Below are 22,380 nucleotides of genomic sequence, written 5' to 3'. Positions count from 1 at the left end.
CAAGGATGTGGAGGAGGTGTATGGAGTGGAAAACATGTGGATTGCCAGGCCTGGTGGTGTACAGCGAGGAGAGGGAAGGGCGTGGGTGTGGACGTGCGTGCGTGTGGTGCGGACAGACAATCTTTCACTCATCCAGCGGCAAGCGGGAGGGGCTTTTTTTTTCGTATCCCTGTGCTGGGAGGGCAAACAGGCAAGTGTAAACGCACGCGCCACCTCGTCCCCAACCTAGCTAGAGGTAAGTTACTGTACGCTGCTGTACCATAATAGCCAAGGATGGCCGGCTAGCATGGGCCAAAAGGGGGGCTCATTGGGTACCTCAGTTGGGTACCGAGGTGCCTACCCACCATAAAATTGCAGTTGCAGATGCCTCCTGGTAAAGTAGCTTCATAAATCAATCGGATTTTTCCATCTTTTCCATATTGGCGAAGATACCCAGGTTAACATGGCAATTAACGTGTTTTCCACCGAAAAACACAGCTAATGGTTTTCTCATAAACGGGAAATAAATCTTATTGTTGGATCCAGGGTTTTATGGGGGGGTTATCAAATCGGATGCATGCTCAACACCGCCCGCCGAGCCTGAAATTTCACATTACTTGTACATCGTTTGTTTGACTGAACTCCAGCTGCACTCTCCTATGGATGCCTGTTTTCTGGGACCATATGGTGTCATATACAAGGATCACATAACAAGAACAAAGTCAAAGGTCTAACGAGTAATGTTTCTGCAAGTCAAACACAAGTCAAAATATCTTGGTTATAGTTCATATCAATATATGGTATCGAATTACCTACAAAGTACTCTCCGTACTACGTATATTATGTATTACTTAGTACGTCAGCTTCTCCAGAACTGGGCAACCACACCTAAAGTCACTAAAAATGCGACGACACAGGTACCGCCAAACTTTTTTTTATTCCCTCTCTCTCTCTCTCTCTCTCTCCCTCTCTCTCTTTCTCTCTCTCTATTTAGCCTCTCTCCCTCAGAAAAACACACCTCAGCCCAACCTTGTTTGGGATGTTTGAAATCGAATAGCTCGAGGTACCATTCGAGGGAGCCTAGAGAAAATACTGGATTACCACCCGAAGTCTAAATGTAAGCAAGTACTTGCTGCGGCCGTTTTGTTTTGTCTACTTATCGCCTTAACATCGACGGTGCCTCATCGTGCGAAAATTGGTTCCTTGCGAAGGCACCGTGTTCGATAGCTATTGGGCCAGACAGACTATCAGGCCACCCCTTTTATGCCGGTCGTTACAAGACGTTCGCAGATTTACATGGGTTAATTTCCTGGGGGGGTTTAATCCCAAGGGAGAAAACCAAAATGATGGCCAGGAACCAGATTTTCTAGGGCCACAAATGTTTCTAGCCAATTTGCATTGCCACCAGCCTATGACTGACTTTATGTCAGTGAGAACCGACAACACAGATGGATCTTCAATCGAAAGGCCTTGGTCTCCACACTGAGTGAATTGTTTTTACGCTTGTGCAATCATAGTCATGCTGTCCTCTGTTCTTCTCTTGCTTTTTGATCTTTTCTTTTCTTTTATTCTTCTTCTTTTTTTTTTCCTTCCCCTCCACTCGCTTGCCAAAATAGAGCTGCTTGGCTGCCTGATGTGACCTTAGCGCAGGCCGGGTCAACTTCCTATTGCAGGATTCGTCTAAATGCCATACCTGGGGCTTCAGTCACCAGTTTAAGATTGGCTCGTGCTTGTGTTCCCAGGAGCAAGAGCCCTTAAGGGTGGGATTGATAAACGAGACAGAGGGGGGCGGCCTGCGCAGAATGTCAGCGCCAATAACAATGCGGCAAGGTCATGTTTGTCCCACGCGCGTTTGAGAGGTCTGCGCGGGTGCTTGCTTTCTGGATGATTGCATGTTTGCATCTCGCTCCACGATGTGCGCATCAGGTATCCAGCAGCCAGCCAGCCAGCCAGCCCCACATGCTGATCATCTTGATTGTACTACTGCGAAGATGCTTTATAGGTATAGCAAACAGCGTTCATGTTCGCCTTACTTACAATTTAACCAGGTTTCGTTTGGATACAAAATATGCCACCAGTCCTTAGATCTTGTTTTGGGGATGCATGGATTCGTTCTACGTAGGTCTAGACACCAAGGCTTAGTATCACCAGGGCATGCCCTTTGCTTCTTTTCACTTTTTGCGACGTACTTTGCAAGCCCACAATCCAGCTCTCGGCAAAGCTGTTAACCGTAGATCCTGTTATTATTCTCGGCTTTGGTGTGCGTTCTGTCAGAGGTGGCACCCACGACAGATAACCCAACCCATCACACCCAAAACAAATAACTTCCTAGACCGAGGTACCTTCCCTGCATTACCTTACCTAGCTTGCTCGCAGAAAAACATCATAATTCCAACCGCACAAATGCCACGTCGTTGATGCATATGTCCTGGCTCTTCTAGCTACAGGTACTCTGCACCAAAAAGAAAGAAATTTTTACAAATTTGTTACTGCAGGTGCTATCCTGGGGTCGCGCTGCCCTTCCTCGAAGCAGCCCGCCACAGAAAACCCAATGAGGGGATATGTCGGCGATACACCCCCCTTGGGTTCCTTCACAAGATGACCATCGTTCCACCAGCGACAGCGATCTAATCTGCCAAGATGAAAGCTTAGAAATATACACACCAGCCAACTTTTCAACCTTGACTTCACCAGACGTGGACATATCTGCTTCCAAAGTCACCCCTGGGCCTCCCGCCATCCCACGTACCAATGATACCAGCCTCGATCGGCACTGCAGCGCAGGCCGTAGTCATCAGCCACACCTCCGTCATTTGCCGGCCGTAGGATCCCGGATTGCGACCTCGGGTGCTCTCCATACGGTGTCTCGAGTGCGCAAAGAATGCCGCCGACAGCATACCCATCCTGCCATCACCAACCTGCCTCGCTTCCCTTTGGTCCGGATCCTGGGTGCACCAGGATGCGCAAACCAAGCAGTTACCGAGAGCCTGACTAGAGGCCCTGGTTCAGTCCAGCGACAGACGGACTGGGAGGACTCGGAGCATCAAATGGTCTTGGACGATGCGGCATCAGGAAGCATTTCTCACCGCTCCAGATGGGATGCGCCGAATTCCTGGTTCAATTTTCCCTCTGAGCTTCGCAACCAGATCTACGAGTACATGATCCAGCTGCCGACCTCGCACGAGCTGTATGCCGAGTACTACAAACAGATACGGGCATACCTTTCTCGCCAATCGCAGCGGAGATGCGGCGTCAGTGGTAGCAGCAGCGACGACAAGACGGACCGACGAAATGACGAGCCCTTCCCCACGTACAGGGCCAACCTGAGGACACCAAGCATCCTCCTCGTGTCACGCGCCATCACGGACGAGTGCCTATCCATCTTCCGGACGCGCACCCTGACCGTCGACCGCATTCCGCCCTGGGTCCCCGGCGCGGCCGGCCCGATGCGCGTGTCCAGCTTCATCGGGCGCGCGACGCTGCAGAACCTGCGACACATCGACCTGCGCATCGACCTCGGCCGCGGCCGCCACGGCAGCGCCTGGATCTGGACGGGCCTGGCCGAGGACCTGCTCGACGTGCTCGCCGCCTCGAGCAGGCTGCTGTCCCTCCGCGTCATCCTCAAGCTGTTCCAGACCCACAACCTCCGCCTCTGGGACATTGAAAGCGGCGAGCGCTACTGGTACAAACGCCTGCTCCACAAGCTCGACTGGTTCAGGGCCAACCACTCGCAGGTCTGGTCGCCGCCCGTCATCACGGTAGAGTACTGGGAGATCAGACGTGATTGGGTCTATCTCTTGGACCCTTCTGGTCGCAACCCTGGTTCGTTATTTTTTTTCTTTCTTCTTGTTACCCTTCCATCCCTTCTTCCCGATTTGGGCTATATATATGCAAAAAAAAAAAAAAAAAAAAAAAAAAAAAAAAAAAAACTGTTACAAAGACTCTTGGCGGCTGACCGTATTGTGCTACATTTCAAAACTTTAGTTGCGACGTTAGGCAGAGTGACCGATCCCCAACTAGTTCCCGGCTCCATCACAGACTTTCTGGCCCCCTGATCCCCCCACGGAATCGAGGTGGGGTTTTGGAGTGGTCAACCTTCAGATTCGTCCCAACTTGGACGTCACAGTATCGTTTCTATGCGGCGGCGACACATCGAACAGTGGCACGATTTTTAGTCTTGTCGCACAGTCAATTTCTGTCTTAACATTGGCCGTGAACGGGACTATCGGGACAATCCTGACATGGATCTTGCTAGCTCCCAGGGGTTTACTCGCATAAGTAGTATTTTTTTTTCTTCTTTTTGTTTTCTTTCCCCTTTCATTATCTCGTAACGACATGTCCCAGCGAATAGCATAATATAGGCGTTTGATTCCCACTGAACATTGTCCAGACTCAATCCCAATCCCTGTAAAATCATGTGTCTTGGCATCAGAAGCTTTCGACCTACCACGATTTCATAGCTCCAGCAATAAGAAAAGCCCCTTTATGATTCCATCTCTTCGTCTTCGTCAGAAGCCTGAGCGACATCACGTCCGGTCCGGAACCATGTGCCAAAATCAAGCTTCATCAACAGCCTGTCCACCCCGCCGACCCGGCGCGGGACGTACTCCCCCAGCTCCATGAGTGCCACGTCATCGACGTCGCCGTCACCGTCGTGGAGAGCCTCTGCGTCCCTCAACTCCCCGATGCATGCCTCGACGCCGGTCCTGACGCGCCCCTCAACGGCAATGATCTCGTTGCGGATGTCTGCTTCTTCACGTTCGAGATCGACGAATGCATCGACCACGCCAGAGTCCACCTCGAGGTCCACAGACGTCCACACCCCGTTCAGGCGGTGGACCAGCGCAACGAGGTGGTCGACGTTGACTAGGAGCTCGTATAGCACGTCTGTGAAGGACTGGTTTACCAGGAGGATGCGCCTGGCCAGGATTCGCAGGTACAGTCGGTGTGCGGTGGCCAAAGTCTGCGGGTCGTGTGGTCGGCGCTGCGGTATGTCACCTGTCGCCGCGTTATTTTCGTCCGATGCAGAAGCGAGCCAGATATCATCTTCTTGCTGCTCGTCGGCATCCACGTCCATTTCGTCTTGGGCTGAGCTTTTGAGCGAAGGTTGCCGGTTGTGCCTACCAACTTTGCCATCGTCCTGATGCACTCTGTCGCTGCCAGTGAGCAGCCAGTTTTGGAAACCCTCCCACAGCCCTGCCACCACCTCAGTCTGCAGGTACGCCTCTGTTTCAGCCAAGAAGAATATGGCAGCGCTGGTGTTGGCCCATGCGCTGCGCAACGCATTCGACCGCTCGTTGTGTCGAGTCCGGAGTAGCTGCGTTCTCGCGCGACCAGCGCCTCTGCTTGCCTGGGGTGGCCGCGGGGGCGGTGGCCAATGTCTCCTGAGGGCCGAGATCTTCCACAGATCCGTGAGCCTCAGATGTGCTCGCCGTATCGAGAGGAGATAAGAGTTGATCAGGGTATAAGTTTGGAGGTCTGATTGGCTCAGAAAAAGATCGAGAGGAGAGGGGATGTGTAATGTGAGCACGGCTGGCACGGAGAGAAGGAGGTTGCGAAAAGGTGTACTGGATATTCCGTAGGGATATTCAGTCGCGGCTGGTGTGGCATGGGGTGTAGCTGGTGTCGATGGCCTCGTTTTTGCCAGCGTGAGGCGCATGATGTCCCTTGCCAACTCAAGCCCCTCGTCTTCTTCGGCGTGCTGGCCCTGCAAGGAACCCAAAGCCGTCCACGTGCGCGCAAGTATCTGCATTACCTCGCCCTCTTTGAGCATAGCGTTTCCTAGGCCATCCTGCTTTCCATAAGCATGGTTGAGGTTGTCTGTTTTGCGCCATCGGCTGCGCAACTTCTCGTCCGCTTGCTGTGACAAGGCCATGGCAAACTCGCCTCGGGCGAGCAGGAAGAAGTCTCTCAGCAGCTGTAGGATCTCAAGAACTTTGGCCAGTGGCAGGAATTTTAGGAGAATATTCTTGGACAGAAACAGTCTTATGCCAGTGATGGTCCGTGAAAGAGCAGCACTGTCTAGAGGAAATTGGAGTTTGGAGAGTTCGGAAAGCTGCGATGACAGTTGATGAGTGTCGTGCAAGCTTAGACCAGAGGAATCCATTCTTTTTGCCCGAATCTGATTCAACGATAGGCCAATAAATAGCATCGAGGATGCAGTTGATGGCGTGACAAACGAGGGGAGTAAGGAGTGTTCGCAAACGAAGTCCTGTAACATTGATATTTCTTCTTTTAGAATCCAAAAGATATATCTTCATGCCAGGCACATCAACCAAATATTGACTAACCTCTTCGCTTTCCTCCGAGGCCCTCTGCACAAAGAAATCCCCACTGCCAAAGGTTGGAAGCCGACCGTACAAAATCCATGCGGAGACCTGCTTCAGCCAGGCGGTCTCAGCAACCGCTACCAAGCTCGCGGCGGTGGTCTCGATGTCCAAGTAGCCAGTCTGCAGCTCACCACGCAGCTTGTCCATGATGCTGGCGCCGGTACATGGAGATGGCACGGGGGATGCTGCGGTCCCTGCCGCCGCGCCACGCTGCTTTCCAACCTTTGTTTCCGTGCTTGCCGAGAGCATAAACTTGACAATCTCCCACAGCCACTCCATGCGTCTCGTCCAGTCCGAGAATTCACCGACCACGGCGGTCAAAGGCACGATGTTGTAAGCCCCGACGAGCGAGGCATCTCGCCGCAGCACTGAATCCTCAACCTCGAGGACCTTGCGCTGGAATGCGGCGAGATGGACAGAGCTGATCGAGGCGGCAACGGCACGGCATATGGTCGAAGGGTGCGAAACGGCAATCTGGGCCGTGTGGCTCCGCAGCTTGATGTGCAGGCCGCTGAGGTGCGACACGGATGCTAGGAGCTCCCGCTCTGGCGGCGTGAAGACAGCGGAGGTGGTCGTCGCATCGCCTGCGGCGGGGTGCTTATCCGCATTGGCGGCTGAGGGATCGGACCGCAGGAGCGGGGACGGATGGCCGGCGAGGGAGAGGAGGACTTCATGGAGCATTGTCGCGGGGTGAGTTTGCGACCGTCGCCGTTGTCGGTGCTGCCACTGCTACTATTCCGGGTTAGGCGCGACGCGATGCTGATGTCAGTGCGGGTGCACGACGCGGAGATGCCGCTTTAATCGAGAAGGTGTGGGGAGTGGCGACAAGAAATGGAGCCATAAAGATAAAAATCAATTGTTTCTTTCGTACCGACTCTCAATTGCTTGTGCATCCGAACCTCCAAGACAAAGTTTCATCTCAGAGAGAATGATGATTGCACTGCCAAGCAGCTCATATCGACACATGAGAATGCTTTTGGAGCGCCAAGGCGGTGGTTTTTCGTTCCAACGGTTTCTGTCTGAGCTGGAGCCTTGGGTTGGGCTAGAGTGTCGATACAGGAAACAAAAATCACACAGCAAGCTGGGCACCGTATATAATGGTCAGAAGAACGATCTACGATGATGATGGGAAAACAACTGTCGCATGCATCTTTTTTTTTTTTTTTGTATGGGCGGATAACCGCAAATATGTTATGTTCACGGTACCTCGCGGAAGGTAACCCACCGAAGGGGCTGGAAAGCCTGTTCCAGCGACCATAAGATGTAACATCATTGTATCGTACTTGCCAATAGGAATCTCATGCTAATCATCACACGCAACCAGGATTATTTGTTTTGTATGTGTTTGCATAGTAAAAGCGTACAGCAAATTAATGATTCAACGCCACCAGCGTTCATCTTGCTCATTAATTACTGCATCTCTGATATCAAATTCTGTAATACCTACAAATCATCAGATCCAGAATCCCATCATAAATAACATATTCCATCGCTGCCAGAATGCTGGTCCATATTCCCAAATTGCACAAAGCCATGACAACGCGCGACGAGTGAAAAAAAAGCCTAAACCTGGGCTATTTTCCGCCATGATGAGTCGAATGAGCTCGCTGAGCTCGCTCACTTGTACTCAATAGCCCCCTTCTTATCATCCGAATAGCCCTTGATTGAGCTTGCCGAACTAGAGCTACCTTTCCCCTCGCCCTCCTTGAGTCTCTTCTCGGGTGGCACTGGGACCACACCGCCATCTCCAGCACCTACCACAACGTCACTTCCATTTGGTGCTTTACCCACGATCATGCCCTTGGCCACGTTCTTCACAAGGGCACGCCTCGACACTCCGGTGACATCGATGTAGACCAGACCTACGTTCTTGACACCGGAGCCAAGGTTACGCGACACCTCGCCGGCCTCGGGACCCCACTTGTGTTCTACCACGGTCGTGGCGGCATTCGAGGTCGACGTCAGCAGCGTCTTGCCCGCCTGCTCGATGCCATCGGCCACGGTCGAGAATGCCATCAAGCTCTTGTTCAACAAGCCAGGCTTGTAGCCATCGATGGGGTTACCGTCCTTGTCAAAGCCCTTACCGCCACCCTTGTGTCCCTTGCGCGCGAGGGTTGCACCCACGTTTTGTGCGACCTTGCCGATTTGCCCTACCGTCTTGGCGGAGAGGCCAACTGCTCCTCCCGTGAAAGTATTGATGCGCCGGATTCGGTCGTGGGTCGCTGGCTTGAATGTCATGGGCTTACCGGCCGGCTTGCTCTTGGCGGTGATGGCAGTCGCTCCCGACTGCAGCAGACTTGATACCTTGTCTGAGGTGCCGACGATGAACCGGGAAGCCATGGATGCATTGGATACCAGGAAGGATTTTTGGTAAGCAGGATGCATGAGCATCTCGACAGACTCCTTGGAAGCCGGGGCAACAGATATGTTCTGGGTTGAATCGGTTGGAAGTGTGATCTCGACGGGCTCTACCGCAATGGCAAAATAACACTCCTGTTAGCATGAATCCNNCATGAAAAGCTCGGCAAGTGTTTCTCACCTTTGGAGCCCGGCTTCAGAGCCTGATGCTCAATGACTGTCATTCCCTCCCCCAGCTCTCCTATGACACTGCCATCCTCCTCATCAATAAGGACAATCTGGCCCGTTTGCTGCTTGCTATGGCTGCCGCGTGCGTATGCCTCCCCTGGCTGGAAGTCGTTCGGGTTGTATGGGGGCGGGTCCTGAGAAAGGGTAGCCTTGGACTTGGAAGAGGGCCCTGCCACACCGGTTTCCATAGACCTGGGGCCTGCCTTCTCATTACCAAAGCCAGACTTTTCACCCTTGGAAGAAGAAGATACGCCCAGCTTGGGCGGTGGCGCCCTCTCCAGGAAGGCTGTGCATTGTGCCAATATTGTCTCGAACGTGTCTACATCCTCCTGTATGTGCTCCCGGCTCCCGAGCTCGGGAAACTCTATGCGGGTAAAGGCACCGCTGTCACGCCCAAGATCCCAGCGTGGAATGAGGTAGCTTCGGGGAGGTTGGTGATATATCTGAGTAGTCGCAGGCAGGGGGAGGTCCAGCTCAGGTGGTAGGTGGAGGTGCAGGTAAAAGTCCTCTTCAGATTTGCCGGACTTGGGATCAACGGAACGATCGGCGAACGGGGACGAGGTCGGAACCATAAGGAGGGAAAGGGTCTGTGGCCCGGCAGGCGTGAGGGTCTCCTCGCTCCCATTTGTGATGTGGTACGCCGAGATGCCATCTATGGCGTACAGTAGCTTTGGCTCCTGGGATGGTGCCAGTAACGTAAGTATATGAGTTTGCTGGCAGGCATGATGTAACTAGATTGCTGGCACAACATGTCGATGGCTGCACTTACGTTTGACGCCATTATGATCTACAGCCAAAGCTAGGTCAAGATGATCTGTTTGGTGCTTGCTGCTAGCGCTGGTCACTCGACTCGTGGTGTTTGGTTGTCTGCCTGCCTGCGCCTATACCTGGTCTGAGTAAACCAAGGTTTGGTGGAGCGTTGCACAGGTGGTAGTGATGTGAGTAGTAGGGGGACCTCCCGGTCGTGCGCCAAATTGAGAGGGGGGATAAAAAGAAAGAGGGGAGGGGCTCAAGAATGTCGCAAGTTTGATCGGTCAAAGCGATCAAAGCGATCCTAGACTTGTGCAGTACGAGAAGGGCAGACAAAGAAGCAACCCATCCACTGAGACCCGGTCAAATTTAAAATATTATGGATTTGTATGCCAAATATAGGACAAAAGACATAACTCGTACTGCCAACAGCATATTTTGGTCGCGAAGCTGGCGGCCCCCGGGCGCTTAAAGACGGCCGTTATGTGGAGCGAAAGGCGTGAGGCCTCTGGTTCTGGACGAAGCAGCAGCGACGTCATTGGTTTTGTCAAGTGGTTCGGGGGAATTCCCCGCGCCACCCACCCCCAGGCAAACAAGAACAACCCACCGGCAGGCCAATTGAAAATTGAAACCACAATGTAAGGGGCCCTGTGAGATGAGATGATAGTCGGTTTGAGTGACGGGAGAGAATAACAAAGCTGCTTTTAGACTGCGGTTCATAACTACCTTGCGCATGCGTAGTCGGCGCCACGAAACGAATCTGAGTCTGCCAAGGCACAGGGGGTTGCCACAATTCTTCTTTGTAAATCTGGCGTCTGAAAGCTTGTCATCGGTAGTACTTACCTATTTACTACACCTACAGTAGTCTAGAGAGGTACGCACATTTTGCCCCCACATCGTGCAGTTCTTCCCATCTCCAGACGACATGACGATTCGGGGGGTGAACGTAAGCAAAGCGCAAATGCCGTCGCGTCTTTGCCACGAGCAGGTTAATCAACGCCTTGGCAAGTTGCACAGGCATCATTTCACATATTGCATTGAATTTTATTTATTATTTTCGACCTCAAAGCACCTGGTGTCGGCGATGCCGGTGTATTTCGCGGAGTAACTGGAAAGGATAGGCATAATGAAGGGGATATAATGAAGGGAACATAATAATAGTAATATATAATGAAATTAACAAATGGACAAAAAGCCGAAGATTCCGAATTTACAACATTAGGACTTGCTCTACCTTTGTCATTCGGTTGGAAAAAATATGCTAAATCAGAAATAGTTGGAAACTTGATAAACAAACTGAAATTCTCTTCACTAATAACATGTATTCTTGTTTTCTTAATCACCACACATTTGCAAATTCAGCATTCATCGCACCGCTTTATCATTTCTTAGCAGCTGAATCTTTTTGAGATGCTTAGAGACCCTTTCGTCTTTGGCTCTCTTTTGGCCTTTTCATTCTTAAATAACGTTACGGCAACCGATTCGTCTTGGATCTTCGGACTTGGTACTGATCTTCGTCCAGATGATCTGAATATCCATGGTGGCTTAACCCCTAAGGCTGTTTCCTCCGACCCAAGGGGAGACATAGAGATTAGGCTGCACTTTTCCACTAGCAAACTTGTCCGATATTATAAAGAACAACATCCAGGTAGCACGTATTACGTTTATGGTATCGACAAGAGAGATAACAAAGTCATGGATCGGCTCTACGACTATATGCAACAAACAGCAATAGCTCGCGGTACGACAATCAATGATCCCATTGACTATTCAGCGAAGGATATGGCAGCCAAAAATCCCATACCTTGGAAGAAGATTAAGGGATGGTATATAGCGTCGCCGCACCACGACCCCGAGCAGTTCTTCCCGAACCCGGATTACCCCAAAGCCCTTAGGTCTTTTCTTCGCTTCTGCTGCGGCTAATGTGCCTTGTGTCGACCAAGTGGCAAGGCTATGGATACACATGGACTTGATCTGGGGTCCACGATCTGTTGCATTCCGCTCGAACCTCGGTTTTTGTGTGCAAACAAAATGAACATCCCCGAGCAAGAGCAGTTAAGCCCTAGAGTGATTCAGGGATATGTTTAGTTGATTCATCGCACAGGAGTCATTTTAATTAGACAGTACCCATTCAACGTTTAATCTTCATGTGTGTACTTGGGCTCCTTTTCCTGCATACATTGTCACCAGGCTACTCTATCTATCTAGGAACCTTTGCTGGTCTCCTCTTTCCTGCCTATCAATGACTGTCTCAAAATGTTGACGTTGTGGATTGATTGTCTTTTTACATGAGACTGACCATTTCGAACAACAATATATACGGGCTGGCTTGAAATGGTCGGGACGATGGAACTGAGTGCTTGTTTAACCGGCTAGCTCGATTCAACTATTAACAAGCCCCCCTGTAATTGGAACAGCAGATGAGCCCGGAATTTGTTGTTGAAACTGCCAACTAGATGTATAACTAGACTAGGCTCTGTATTACACCCGGTGCAGACCTCTCAAAGCCTTTTCTGCATATATACAGTATCCAACATGTTGACCTCGCCAGTTACAGTGTCGGTCCAAGGATAGGCAGTTTTGCGGTGGTACGGCCTGTAACCCTTACTGAGATACCAGTCATGGTTCGATCTCTGCGCCCCCGCCGAACCCAAGAGTCAGTATGTTGCCATTTCAGGAGAAACCCGTGGATATATATCCCAGAACGTGTTTTAATTTTGGGAAGGTGAGACTTTTTTTTTTCTCCTTCTCAAAAACTCACAACTGGTAGGGGGATTCCCAAATGGGTGTAATAGGTCCTCAGCAGCGCCGGGGCCAGCGCGTGATCGGGCGCAATTGCATCCAGGGCGACGATGGTCCCGTTGACGGGCGGCGAAGCCGCCAGTCGCTCAGTTTCGGTCATGGCAAGATTGCCGATTCCTAGCCTCTGCATGGCCCAAGATATGTACAAGGGACCGATCCAGGTTATGACGTCGGTTGGGCCTGGAGGCGGTTGGACTTGCTTCATCGTGAGCACGTACTCACTTTCAGGCTGAAGCCTACCGAGGCCGATGTGGCCAATGGGAATGAAGCTGGCGTTGGAGGGCTTGCGCTGTTGACCCCATATCTGAGCGGCTGTGTCCTGAACTGGAGTTGCTTGCTTTGGGTCCGTCCCGTGTTAGAAGCAAATGAGCCTTCGCAACTATACACGGAGGCATGATCCAAGGGCTATGTTTACTCACATTCGGGTATCGCTCACAGTGGGTTTTGATCAGGTCATCTTTCTCGGGTAGGCCGTCGTCTAGTACAAGCCAGTACATGACCAAATTTCCCTGGGCAGAGAGGGTTTTCCACGTCTCGATGCCCCCCTCTGCCCAGCCGCAGGTCACTCGCTGGTTATAAAGCAGTCCCGTATGTGCGGCGGAGGTGAAGTCGCATGGGACTAAGTAGGCCTTGGGCGGAAGGTGCTCTGCGGGGGACATTTCTGGTATATGGGGTGCGACAGGGATGAGTGAGGCGGCCAAGGTTGGTTGTTGTTGGTGATGCTTCTGATGCTAGGAAGACGCAACGGGCGGGCGTTTATATAACGGACAGTAGTCTACACTAGACTTGGACCATTATGGGTCCTGCGGCCGAAAGACAATTCTGAAGTATTTATCAAGACAAATATGGGAGGTGCCCCGGGATGTAATAGTGTATCCACCCACCCTCGGAGCCGCCAAAGCCTTTCTTCCTTGCCTTGCAGGTTCGGAAGTTTTTTTGAACCTGGAAGCGTTGCCACTTGATCATTCTTCGATTCGCTCCAGCTAGACTCAAGGTGTGCCATATAAAGCCACTAGAATTGAGTGAAAATCAATGCATGATGATCAGGTGCCACGAACAAAAGTGTCTCTACGAGGGGACAAAAGAAATAGATAGCAAGATGAGATTTACTACGCGCCCTTTCGCCGAGATGGAAGAAACATTTCCGTTCGACTGACCGCGGCTAGAAATATTCCCTAGCGTATCAACCGCTAGCTGGCCAGATGTTTTGCTTCCCAAAGATCCTCCGGAGCTTCTGTACCACCGACGAATAAATCATTTGCTGCCGTATCACAGAGACGGTGGTGATGGAAATATGGCGCACCTGCTTGCGTCCTTTCCGGTTCCATATTCTGCCGAGCGCTTGAGGAAGGAAGCTGAAAAACCCTTGCCAGAAACGAAGGGCGTGCAGAAGGGCGTTGGTACCACAAATTGCGGGCCTCTGGGCGGCAGGGGTTGGAAAATCGTAGCTCACGTGGAACTTGCACCCTGTCTCTTGACCCTCCCACAGTCTCTCTCAAATAGCGCTGGCGGCTAATTAAGCGAGAGCACAAAGGAAAGACCTCAGACAGACGGCCTCAAACTTTGACCGCCAAAGGGACGTTTTGAACGTTCATAGTAGGCCAGAAATTCCCCCAGACTACCGGAACAGATCTTTCCTGTTTTGTTATGTTCTCGCTTCTGCAGGTCGGGTTCCATGCTGCTCCGGAGAGCCTCAATGGGGGCTGAATGGGACGAGAACGATCTATACTACTGTAGACTGCAGCTGGAGGTCCACTCCTATTGTGTCTATTGTGTCTATTGTCCTCCTATTGTGCACTTCCCTTTGTTCAACCTCCCCAAAATGCTTCCACAACGCCCTCTGTTCTTGCGTGGGACATGGCTGGCTTTTAGCGAAGCCAAAGTGACAAAAATGGTATTGGAAGTTGAACAAAAAAGACAGTATCGGCAACACCACGGTTTTTCATGCTCCATTTCCCACATTATCACTGACTTGAAGTCCGTTTCTCGTTCTACACCCATTTCACTCACGCGATGATTGGTTAACATCGTGCAACTTCTCTCTCTATCATCTGTTCCTTGTTTTGTTTCTTGGGCTGGCCCCTTACTTCCAAGATTGATCAAGAATTCCACTTGACTACAGTTGTTTAATCTCCCATCTTCGGTTCTTGGGCATTACTGTGCCAACATGAGGCCGCTTACAACAATATTGCTTGCAACAGCCCATCTGCTCCTTGGCCCGGTGCCAACTTCATCCGCAGCATGGCTGGAACCAAGACATCACCTTACAAACCGTGGCGGTTTTGCAAAGATGGGGAGTGGAATCAAGGCGGTAGTGCATCCTCACCTGGAGCTGGTCGGCAGTGGCACGTTCGATCAGCTCCTTGATCATCATAACCCCTCCAAGGGTACCTTCAAGCAGCGGTATTTCTGGGATGCCTCGAGCTGGGCCGGTCCTGGCTCGCCTGTTTTCCTCTTTAACCCTGGCGAGGATTCTGCAGACGGCTATGTTGGATATCTCGACAATCGTACACTTCCTGGGCTATACGCCGATACCTTTCAGGGGGCTGTCATAGTAATAGAACGTGGGTGCCCGGTCTGCAATGACCAGACAACATCATGGCCCTTTAGCCGCTAACCTTGTCCGTTTCTCTGCACCGCCAATAGACCGCTACTGGGGCAAGAGCATCCCCGTCGACATCCTGACGGCCGAAACTCTCCAGTACCTGGACGTGCCCCAAAGCATCATGGACATGACGCACTTCGCCAAGACGGTGCAGCTGAGCTTCGACAAGTCTGGCAACGGCGGTGCCAACGCGGACAAGGCACCCTGGGTACTGATCGGCGGCTCGTACTCCGGCGCCCTCGCGGCTTGGACGCAAAAGCTCAGCCCTGGCGTGTTTTGGGCATACCACGCCACGTCTGCCGTCATCGAGGCCGTGCACGACTTCCACACCTACTTTGCGCCCATCGAGGCGGCCCTTCCGCGCAACTGCAGCGCCGACGTCCGCGCCGTCGTGGCCCACGTCGACCGCGTGCTCGACTCGGGCAACTCGACGGCCGCGCGGCTGCTAAAGCGCATGTTTGGGCTCGAGCACCTCCGCCACGACGATTTTGCCGAGCAGATCACCACGCCCATCTGGAAGTGGCAGGGGGATCACAGTGCCGTCTTTGCCTTTTGCGACTATATGCAGTCAGACGACGGGAGGATCGTGAACGTCGACCTGGCCAGCGACAAGGGGCTTGGCCTGGAGAAGGCGCTGCCGTTGTATGCGAGGTTCGTGAACGACACACGAGGAGAGGTTTGCCGGCAGTTCAACTGCGACTCGCACAGCAATGCGCGGGGATTCAACACACCGACGGACCTCTCGGGCAGGAGACAGTGGGACTGGATGCTATGCGTAAGTTGCTAGCCCGCCCGCAATCTTTTCCCTCCCATCGAAACCTTGAAATCTCCCTCCAGAAATCCTAACATGGGGAAGATATGGACAGCACAACCCTTTCGGCTGGTGGCAGGTCGGCCCGCCAAAATCGGACGGCACCAATATCGTGTCATCGCACATGCGCCCGGAGCACTTCTCGCGGCAGTGCGCCCTCATGTTCCCTACGACGGGCGGCTTCAACAGCGGTTCGGTGAGGGGCTTCACCGAGTCGATGCTGAACGCGTGGACGGCCGGCTGGGACGCCGACTTTGAGCGCGTCATCTTTTGCAACGGCGGCGACGACCCCTGGAACAGCGCCACCGTAACCTCCAAGTTTCGACCGGGCGGCCCGCGCCGGTCCACCGACAAGGCCCCCGTGTTTGTGATCCCTGGCGGCATCCACGTGCCTGACCTGATCGTGGACGACACGCCCTCGGAGAGCCTGGTTGTGGCCCAGGAGCTTGAGATAATGGGGAGGTGGCTGGGAGAGTGGATTGAGGAGCATAGCCGGGAACCTTGAGACTGATGGCCACCTGCGATATATGCAGGATTTAGTTTAATCTTGTAGCAATGCATTGTGCACGGCCAGGTTGTCCTGATCCTAACCCTCCCGCTGACTTATCTCCATATAGATATTGTCTAGGCGACGCTTGACGTAAAATGTCGTTTAAATCAGAAGGAATAACTCAAGTGGACAGCAAAACCATTGGTAATGAAAAAAAAAAAAAAAAAAAAAATAGGTACGAGTGCTGTACTCATCCGTTGTATTTGTTGAGTATAACCCTCAAAACACTTGAAATCTATCTGTATGTGTATATGCAAATGCTTGTTTGAACAAGTTCTTCTTACTGTTGCGAGTCTGCTACATCCAAGGGCCAAAATTCAACCATAACTTTCTTCGCAAAACATGCTGTTGCAATGTCGGAAACCCAAACCCTTCTTCATGAACCCCTACCTAGATTCTGACCTACTGCCCAGCATGGGGGCAAGGTCCTTTCGTCAGACTCTTTGTTGTCCCAACCCAAAAGATCACGATATATATCACCAAGTATCGGGCCCGAAGCGGCCACCTTCAGGCACGGTGTTGTATGCACAGGCTTGCCAATCGCATCCCTGCTTGTACACCTCTGTACCCCACCAGCTGAACCCGTCCATAACCCCAGAGTATATGAAGGTGAAGAAAACGACGACGATTCCTGACGCGAGCGCCGAGTCGAGCGCCGCGCTGAGCGTCATGCTATACTTGGCCCACCAAGCCGTGGCGCGATTCTTGAGCAGAGAGTTGAACAAGTAGCACACGAGTGCCCACACGGAAAAGTTCAGGCCTGTCGCGGGCGGAATCCAACTCAATGAGCCAAAAAGGACCGGCAAGTTGATCTTGCGGATAATGCTATCCTTCTTGCCCTTGCTGATGTACCACAGCGGTATGGGTGCTATCGCTCCGACGAGGAAGCACCAGACCAGTGGTCTGTACGTCGCACCACGACCAAAGAATTCGGACGGTCCTACCACGCCCCACAAGATGGAGCCATTGAAGTGCACCCGGGCGATTGGACACGTGAACCCGTTGATGGCCTCGGGCGTACAGATACCTGGGATGTTGCGGAACATCCAGTTGAGGACGGCTATCTGCGTCAGGGATGACACGACCGTTGCCACCATCTGCACCATGAAGAGGATCCGAGGCGGGATCTTCATGTAGTGACCGAGCTTCAGATCCGCCGCAAATTTGATGCCTTGTGAGGATGAAATGTAACCATAGGTGACGAACACCATGTTTGCCACTGGCCGGCCTGGAAATACGGCTCCACAGACGAGCTGGCAGATCAGATAGATGCTGGTATGTTGGTTGGTAACCGCCATGACAATCCCAATGGGGATGAATAGAATGCTGCAGATTCCTAAGGCCAGCAGGAGACCATACCAGGGCAGATGAATCGGGTAGCTACAGAAGATAGAGTTAAACACACCATCCCAATGAGATCTGAGCAAGGGTTTCTAGGGACAGAACACTCACTACTCGACAACAAATATGCCGATAGCCGTCATCGAAACAAATGTCATCAAGTACCAATGCATTGGTGCATCCTTGTACCGCTTCATAAGCCTGTTGTGGACATCCTCGCGACTCATAATGTCCTCAAAGAATGCAGAACTTGTCGAAGCCTCGCGCCTGGCCTGCGCACCGTTCGCATTCATTTGTCCATCATCATCGCTCAAGGTCGCAACTGGCTGGTAGGCTGCGACCTTGCCTTCCTCGCGTGCCTCTTGCAAAGACTTGGTCCATTGCGTCCAGATGTCACGGCCGTGCCAGCATGCCGTGTGCGTCAACAAGGCAGCTAGCCCTGCAAACTGTACTCCATAGCTAAGCACATAGGTAATTGGCAGAAATACCCGACTGTAATTCTTGTATGCCTCGGAATCGAAGACGAAATCCTTGGTCAGGATCTTGCTGACGTCGTAAATTTTGCCAGTGTTGTCATAGACTGAAGCAGAAAGGATAGGCATGTACGATGAGTACATCCAGTTGCTGTAGTAAGCTAACGGCGCCAAGATCCACATGACAATGACCAGGCCACCGACAACGTTCATGGCGGCCCAGAATGGAGTGAGCAGAGGCGAGCCGATATATGCAACTTGGGCCCAGTCAAAAGTGAGGGGGAAGAGACCTAGACCAGACACGACGCCGAAGAGGTTCGCCACGACGACATTCTTAGGCGCAAACCATGTGATAACGTTGAAGTAGCTCAGGGCGGGAAACAACAAGCCCGGCAGGAAGTAGAAAAGGAAGGCACAAATAAACACAACATAGAAGAAGTTCCATCGGCTGATTTTCCAGCCGTTTGCTGGCTTATTCTCCTCCTTGTGCAGTGTCGTGAACATGGCAGCTGACATCAACGTAGACGGCCAAATCATGCCGCTCGGGCGTACCAGAAAACGCCTGGTCAAGCCGGCGAATGTGTAGCCGAGGATTTGCGTGGAAAGTGTAAGGAGAAGCTGGTAGGTGATGCTAGCGTCCTGCTTGTAGAACTGCGTCTGCTCCACAATGACATCGGTTGCAAAGGCGAAACCGAAAGAGACATTGCTGCTAACATAGACACAGCTGTGCTCTTTTTCGTTCCAACGACCTTGTGCTAGCCATAGTCGCAGGCGCTGGATTTTGCTCCTGTTACGAGCCTCATCCCATTGGACAGCAACTTGCACACCTTCGACAAACTCCTCATCCGGGTCACCTTTGCGCTTGAGTAGGAAATCCCAGGCTAACCCAAGGGGGTGAACAAGAAGTAGCGCTATAACGGGCGTGATCGACACGCTGGGGTATCTCAAAGAAAAGAACAGGTTTGTGGATGATCCGAGAATCGAGAAAAGAACAGATAATGCCCACATGCGAGGCGTGTTGATGGATAGTGTAGTATTGTCGACAGGAGAAACCGAGGCTCTGACTTGCGGATATGGCGAGTTGTCTGGAGGGTTGTTCTCATCCTCAATGGCTTCTGGTCCTTCGGGAGAGATACCACTATAGCTGCTGCTGTCGTCGCCATGTTTGGGATCGTCGAGGGCACCGCCCTCCGTGACGCCAAAGCGACCCTCTAGGCCGCCAAGAACAGATGATGCCCCCAGCTCTTCTCCCGAGCGCCTGCTCTTGACCTTGGCATCCTCAGACTTGCGGCGCCGGCTCGAGGTCTGTGAGTCTACCCGCCCAAGCTCATCTACGTCTATTGTTGTTGCCGTCGAGAAGTGCCCATTTGCTCTGGGAGGCTTCACGTTGTCGAGGGACACAGCACCATACGATGGCGCGCTCCGAAACTCATCCGAGTCGCGGAGAGCAGGGGTAGCTTTCCTCATCGGGTTGGCTGTAGCTTCGTCGTCGAGACCCGTCGTGGATCGGTTGTCAGCGTCCGTTTGGGCCAGAACGTCGTTCTTCTCCTGCCGGGACGCAGCAGCGTTGACATGTGAGGCGATGAAGGAGGATGAAGAAGAGCTGGGCTGCCTGCCGGCTGAGGGGGCACAGAGAGCCTGCCGAGTGTCAAAGGATGGCGACAGGGAGGGCTGCTGCTGGGGTAATGAGGCGAGGGCACTGTGCCCATCGGCAGTGGTGTCGAAGAGGGGCTCTCGGATAGATGTGGATGCCGCGTTGGCGCGAAGAGCAGTAGATGGGTTGAGCTCGGCGCGCGTGGGGCGACAACTGTTAGGCGCTAGGTCGCGAAGGGGGAAGGATTGTTGGTTGTCCTGGGTCTCAACGGGGTCTTCTGGCTCGGCGGCTGAATCGGATGCGTGCTGGATCAGCTGCATAGGTACAGCCTAGTGCCTTGTTTGAGATCGATCGTGACGAAAGGAGACCGCTCTCCCTGAGCCATCCGGCGGGTCAGCGCTCAAAACTACGTGGCATACTTTGGAGGCGAGGCAGCCTGGACCAAAGGAAGGGACAATCAGCGAGGGGGTGTTTATGCACACAAACCTGGTTGCCTTGGGCCAAGGGTTGCAGCACAGTGGTGCCCTTGTCCGGTAAGAGTGACGCAAAAACCGTCTCTGTAGGGAGAACGGGAGTGGGCGGGGTCCGCAAGAGCACTGTCTCATCGAATGCGGGCAGAGAAACGGGACCCTCTTCATGACCCGCGAGTGAATCACACACAGGGGCAGGGGATGCAAAAAAGCCGCTACGTCGCTGGTCGACTTTTGACCTGTCAGTAATTACTTAGTGCTGACACTGTGCTGGGCGTTTTCCACGTATCCAGCAAGCCAGCAAGGCTTAGGTCCACTTTGCTCTGTGACACGTATGTTGACCTACCTAATCCAGGATTTATGAACTTAGGCGATATTGATGTTTCGATTTGATGGAATGATCGGGTGGGGGTGACTGGGCTTGTGATGGCATGCGATTGGTGAATTTGCGCGTTGGGTGCTATAGAATGACTGGGCGAGTCTGACTGTCTTACTACTTCAGGACTGGGGTGCGCTGGGTAAATGTCGAGTGATCCTGTCATCCAAGGTTATTTCCGCCAAAAAGCCTGAAGACTACTGCACGCCAGGCCAGGTGATGTGTGAAGGACGTTACTTTTTACTTTGGGTCTCATTGTTGGGGGGCCTGACGGCGCGCTGCACAGGCACAGCACGTTACTGCATTACCTGCGGGATTAGCGGCACTGCAGAATCCCGCGACCGCCGACGCACGGCCAATGCAGGCCGAGCTTTCTAGTTTCCCGCCGCCAGAAGGTTTGACTGGCACGTGTGTTACACGGACCAAGATACCAGGCCCAGGGCCAGCTGGGCAGGCGTCCGCTTGATCTGATAAGATTAATTTGATTAATCGTCTCGAAAAATCAATTCAAAAACGGGTGTCAGTTGGCCAGGGCCCACCTGTATGGGAACAGTGAGGAGAAATGACGGCGGCACAGTGTCACCACACTTATCAAAGCTTGTGTTTAGCAAACAACCTAGCGGCCCACCTCCGAGTCCGCAACATAGAAAAGAAAATCCCGTCGATCCTAAAAAAAAAAATCCCTCGAGGACGAGTTGACTGCCGAGAGCAAAGATCCTGGATTGGGAAACCTATCCACATACCTACCTTTCTTGGCGATAGAGGCGTCCGCCTGGAGATGACATTGGACGCAGACGCCGACATGTCTCTTGCCGCCGCCAAACAGCAGCTGCGGTCGTTGATGAAGAAGCGGCTGGCAGCAGTAAACCGCGATAATGCCCTGGCGCAAAGTATGACTTAAACCCATGCCTCGGCCCACATCCCACATGACTTCACCTGCCTTTTCAGTCCATTGTCGGTTGAGTATTTGCAGGGGGCTAAAATACAACTCGTGCCAGGCAGAGCCATCATGGGCAGTCTCCTAACTTGGGCTCCGTACATGAACGCCAAGCGCATTAGTGTCTTCCTCTCTATGCCGTCGGGCGAGGTCCAGACTGATGCTATTGTACGGCATGCTCTGAGCACGGGCAAGGACGTCTACATTCCCTATCTTCACAAGTCGCCGCTTGACACGCCCGATACGCCATCACGGGTAATGGATATGGTCCGGCTGAAGGACTTGAGCGACTACGAGTCTCTAAAGCCGGACAAGTGGGGCATCCCAAGTGTCGACCCTTCGACTGTGCACGAGCGGCAGAGAATCCTAGGCGGACCTGACGCCCATCACTCGGAGCGGGCAACCCTGGATCTCATGCTGATGCCCGGCGTAGCTTTTGACATTGATCCCGCCAGCGGCCTGGTGCGCCGCTGCGGTCACGGCAAAGGCTTTTACGATTTTTTTGTGCAACGCTATGCCTCTAAAATCACAGGACCAGGGGATCGAGAGTCAAGTTCCATTTTACTGGTTGGCCTGGGGCTCACCGAGCAGTTCCTGGCATCGCAACCCGATATGGCTGTGCCGATGGGACCTCTGGACCGCCGCCTTGACGGCCTCATCCTAGGTAATGGCGATATAAAGTCTTCCAAGTTAGACCAACAGGACCGATAACGCCAAATATCAAAAATAGTCATAGCCAGTCTTTTCCGATCCCATTTTAATCCATTTGTCTAAGCA

General features: G+C 52.6%; 7 protein-coding genes across 7 annotated transcripts; 3 read left to right on the top strand and 4 right to left on the bottom strand.

The window, feature by feature from the left end:
• Positions 1 to 2,540: 2,540 nt before the first annotated feature.
• Positions 2,541 to 4,034, top strand: PpBr36_00971 (uncharacterized protein; the record flags this gene model as incomplete). The annotated part of the gene is made up of 2 exons (XM_029888160.1): positions 2,541 to 3,801; positions 3,964 to 4,034. The coding sequence occupies 2 exons, from the start codon at positions 2,541 to 2,543 to the stop codon at positions 4,032 to 4,034; spliced, it is 1,332 nt and encodes a 443-aa protein (XP_029752268.1).
• A 428-nt stretch (positions 4,035 to 4,462) lies between these two features.
• Positions 4,463 to 6,989, bottom strand: PpBr36_00970 (uncharacterized protein; the record flags this gene model as incomplete). Its single annotated transcript, XM_029888159.1, has 2 exons — positions 4,463 to 6,190; positions 6,270 to 6,989. 2 exons carry the CDS (start codon positions 6,987 to 6,989, stop codon positions 4,463 to 4,465), a joined length of 2,448 nt encoding a protein of 815 aa, XP_029751194.1.
• Positions 6,990 to 7,925: 936 nt separating this feature from the next.
• PpBr36_00969 (uncharacterized protein) lies at positions 7,926 to 9,675 on the bottom strand (the record flags this gene model as incomplete). Its single annotated transcript, XM_029888158.1, has 3 exons — positions 7,926 to 8,776; positions 8,848 to 9,607; positions 9,664 to 9,675. The coding sequence occupies 3 exons, from the start codon at positions 9,673 to 9,675 to the stop codon at positions 7,926 to 7,928; spliced, it is 1,623 nt and encodes a 540-aa protein (XP_029752303.1).
• Positions 9,676 to 12,145: 2,470 nt separating this feature from the next.
• Positions 12,146 to 13,105, bottom strand: PpBr36_00968 (uncharacterized protein; the record flags this gene model as incomplete). Its single annotated transcript, XM_029888157.1, has 3 exons — positions 12,146 to 12,277; positions 12,406 to 12,783; positions 12,866 to 13,105. The coding sequence occupies 3 exons, from the start codon at positions 13,103 to 13,105 to the stop codon at positions 12,146 to 12,148; spliced, it is 750 nt and encodes a 249-aa protein (XP_029752304.1).
• A 1,508-nt stretch (positions 13,106 to 14,613) lies between these two features.
• PpBr36_00967 (uncharacterized protein) lies at positions 14,614 to 16,367 on the top strand (the record flags this gene model as incomplete). The annotated part of the gene is made up of 3 exons (XM_029888156.1): positions 14,614 to 15,010; positions 15,093 to 15,826; positions 15,918 to 16,367. 3 exons carry the CDS (start codon positions 14,614 to 14,616, stop codon positions 16,365 to 16,367), a joined length of 1,581 nt encoding a protein of 526 aa, XP_029752489.1.
• Positions 16,368 to 16,888: 521 nt separating this feature from the next.
• On the bottom strand, positions 16,889 to 20,140 carry PpBr36_00966 (uncharacterized protein; the record flags this gene model as incomplete). The annotated part of the gene is made up of 2 exons (XM_029888155.1): positions 16,889 to 17,792; positions 17,865 to 20,140. The coding sequence occupies 2 exons, from the start codon at positions 20,138 to 20,140 to the stop codon at positions 16,889 to 16,891; spliced, it is 3,180 nt and encodes a 1,059-aa protein (XP_029752490.1).
• Positions 20,141 to 21,024: 884 nt separating this feature from the next.
• On the top strand, positions 21,025 to 22,314 carry PpBr36_00965 (uncharacterized protein; the record flags this gene model as incomplete). Its single annotated transcript, XM_029888154.1, has 3 exons — positions 21,025 to 21,061; positions 21,356 to 21,556; positions 21,665 to 22,314. 3 exons carry the CDS (start codon positions 21,025 to 21,027, stop codon positions 22,312 to 22,314), a joined length of 888 nt encoding a protein of 295 aa, XP_029752487.1.
• Between the last annotated feature and the right edge of the window lie 66 nt (positions 22,315 to 22,380).

Source organism: Pyricularia pennisetigena, chromosome 2 (assembly GCF_004337985.1).
Source record: "Pyricularia pennisetigena strain Br36 chromosome 2, whole genome shotgun sequence".
Taxonomy (NCBI): Eukaryota; Fungi; Ascomycota; class Sordariomycetes; order Magnaporthales; family Pyriculariaceae; genus Pyricularia; species Pyricularia pennisetigena.
The sequence above is the reverse complement of the archived record's forward strand: the minus strand, read 5'-3'. Positions and strand labels throughout refer to the sequence as shown.